Source organism: Buceros rhinoceros, unplaced genomic scaffold (genome assembly GCF_000710305.1).
Source record: "Buceros rhinoceros silvestris isolate BGI_N320 unplaced genomic scaffold, ASM71030v1 scaffold22416, whole genome shotgun sequence".
Taxonomy (NCBI): Eukaryota; Metazoa; Chordata; class Aves; order Bucerotiformes; family Bucerotidae; genus Buceros; species Buceros rhinoceros.
Window position 1 is genome coordinate 19,303 of NW_010416187.1, and position 1,807 is coordinate 21,109.

Consider the following 1,807-nt stretch of genomic DNA (forward strand, 5'->3'; position numbering starts at 1 on the left):
CGGGTTTATTGGTGCTAACGGTGCCTCAGCCCAGGCTGCGACCCCCAGCCCAGGCAGAGCTGTGTGGGAGTCAACACACCCCACAGAAATGGCTTCTTTAGCGTTAGGGGTTGTGGTTTGGGGTTGGTTTTGCTCTGAGCTGTAACGGAGCAGGGCCAGCAGCAGCCTGGGATGCTGCGGTGAGCTCAGAGCTTTGCAGCGAGATGGGGGGATGCAGGGTCCTGGGGGGATGCAGGATCCTGGGGGGACACAGAGTCCTGGGGGACGCAGGGGCCTCGTGAGATGCAGGGTCCTGGGGGGACATGCGATTCTGGGGGGATATGGGGTCCTGGGCAATGCAGGATTGGGGGGGACACAGGGTCCTGGGGGATGCAGGGTCCTGGCCACGTTGTTGCTGTCCCTCTAACCCTCCTCCACCTCGCGGCAGGTCGCGCTGGCGGTGAAGGCGCTGCAGAGATACCGCCTGGGCACGGACATGTCGCTCTTTGCCACCGACCAGTTCGCCACCGACCCCAGCGCGGCGTACCCCGGCTACCCCACTGGCAGCGGCGTGGAGAGCACAGAGACCTACCAGAGCCCCCCCTTCACCGAGACCTTAGACGCCAACCCGAAGGGTTACCAAGTGCCAGCGTACTGAGGGGCGAGGGCCGTGTGCCGAGAGACCGAGTCCTGCGGCGCCGCACACGTAACCGGGTGGTCGCAAATGTATTCAGTCCCATTTCCTTACCGTGGCGAGTCAGTGCTGGGTCCTCACTATTAGCTAGTCGTGCCGTGGGTCTGTACAGTGGTCTTGGTTCTTGTCTTACCTGTCCAAGGGTTTTTATCAAAGCAGTGTTCCCTCTAAGTCAGAAGGAAGGAAGGTTGCTACCACATCACCTACGCGTGGCACAAGGGGAACGAACGTCCTCTCTGAGGCTGCTGCTGAGCGCCCGGGGAAGCCCAGCATCCCTTTTCCCGTAGAAACCAGCAGGAGCCGAGGAGCTGCTCTTGATCTCGTTCTTCCAGAGCTCACACGGAGTCGGCGAAGGCGGGTGGGCGGCGCTGCCCCGTGCTGCTCCCACTGCAGAGCTTTGCTGTCGGCGTTTGCAGGAAGGGCCAGACCCCTGGAGCGCTGCGTGGTGGGGGGTGTTACTGGTTTGTGTGTTGTTACTGGACCAAACACCCCAGAATCCGAGCGAGGGGTTCAACCTTAGCGTAGGGCGCAGCCAGCACGGGGGCACAGCGGGTTGGGCTCACGTTGAATATCCCAGTGGTGTCAGCAGGGCTGAGGATGAGTAAAGTGGGTGAAACTGGAAACCAGTTCAGCACGAGTTGGCTGCTGCTGAGGACCAGCCTTTTAGCCGTGGAAAACACAGCGCGTTGCAGCTCTGCTCCTTCTCCGAGGGGTTGGGCAAGCCCAGGTTTACCTGTGGTTCCTGGCTGGCGATGCTCAAACCCAGCGCCCCAGCGTGAGACGGTGGGTGGTGCAGCCAAGGCCAAGTGCAGCAGGAGCGGCATTGAACTGGGATGTTGGTGCTGGGAACAGCCACCCTCTGTGTCAGCCGCGGGGAGGGTGCATTAGCCCTGCAGCCTCTAGAAGTGAGGGATCCCGACAGAGAACTGGAAGGGTTTAGAGGCCACCGAGGGCCATCGCGTGGGGGCTTACAGCCCCGGCTTTGGATGTAGCAGGAGAGGAGGGCGAAGGAAAAGCATGCAGGAAAGAGGTGCAGGTTTGGTTTTCAGCTGCAAAATCCCCGCTTGGTCCCAAGTAACCAAACGTGCAAACCCCAGTAGGTCCCTCTCAGCAACCCGCCGCCTGCCGCCCGTC

At 61.5% G+C, this 1,807-nt stretch overlaps 1 protein-coding gene across 1 annotated transcript in view; it reads left to right on the forward strand.

Annotated features, from left to right (window-relative positions):
* SYNGR3 (synaptogyrin 3) overlaps window positions 1-873 on the forward strand; it is a gene marked incomplete at its 5' end in the record, with an annotated part of 9,546 nt that extends 8,673 nt beyond the window's left edge. The window contains one exon of the mRNA XM_010137725.1: window positions 428-873. Coding sequence (XP_010136027.1) covers window positions 428-637 — 210 coding nt within the window. The remainder of the gene's footprint in view (window positions 1-427) is intronic.
* Between the last annotated feature and the right edge of the window lie 934 nt (window positions 874-1,807).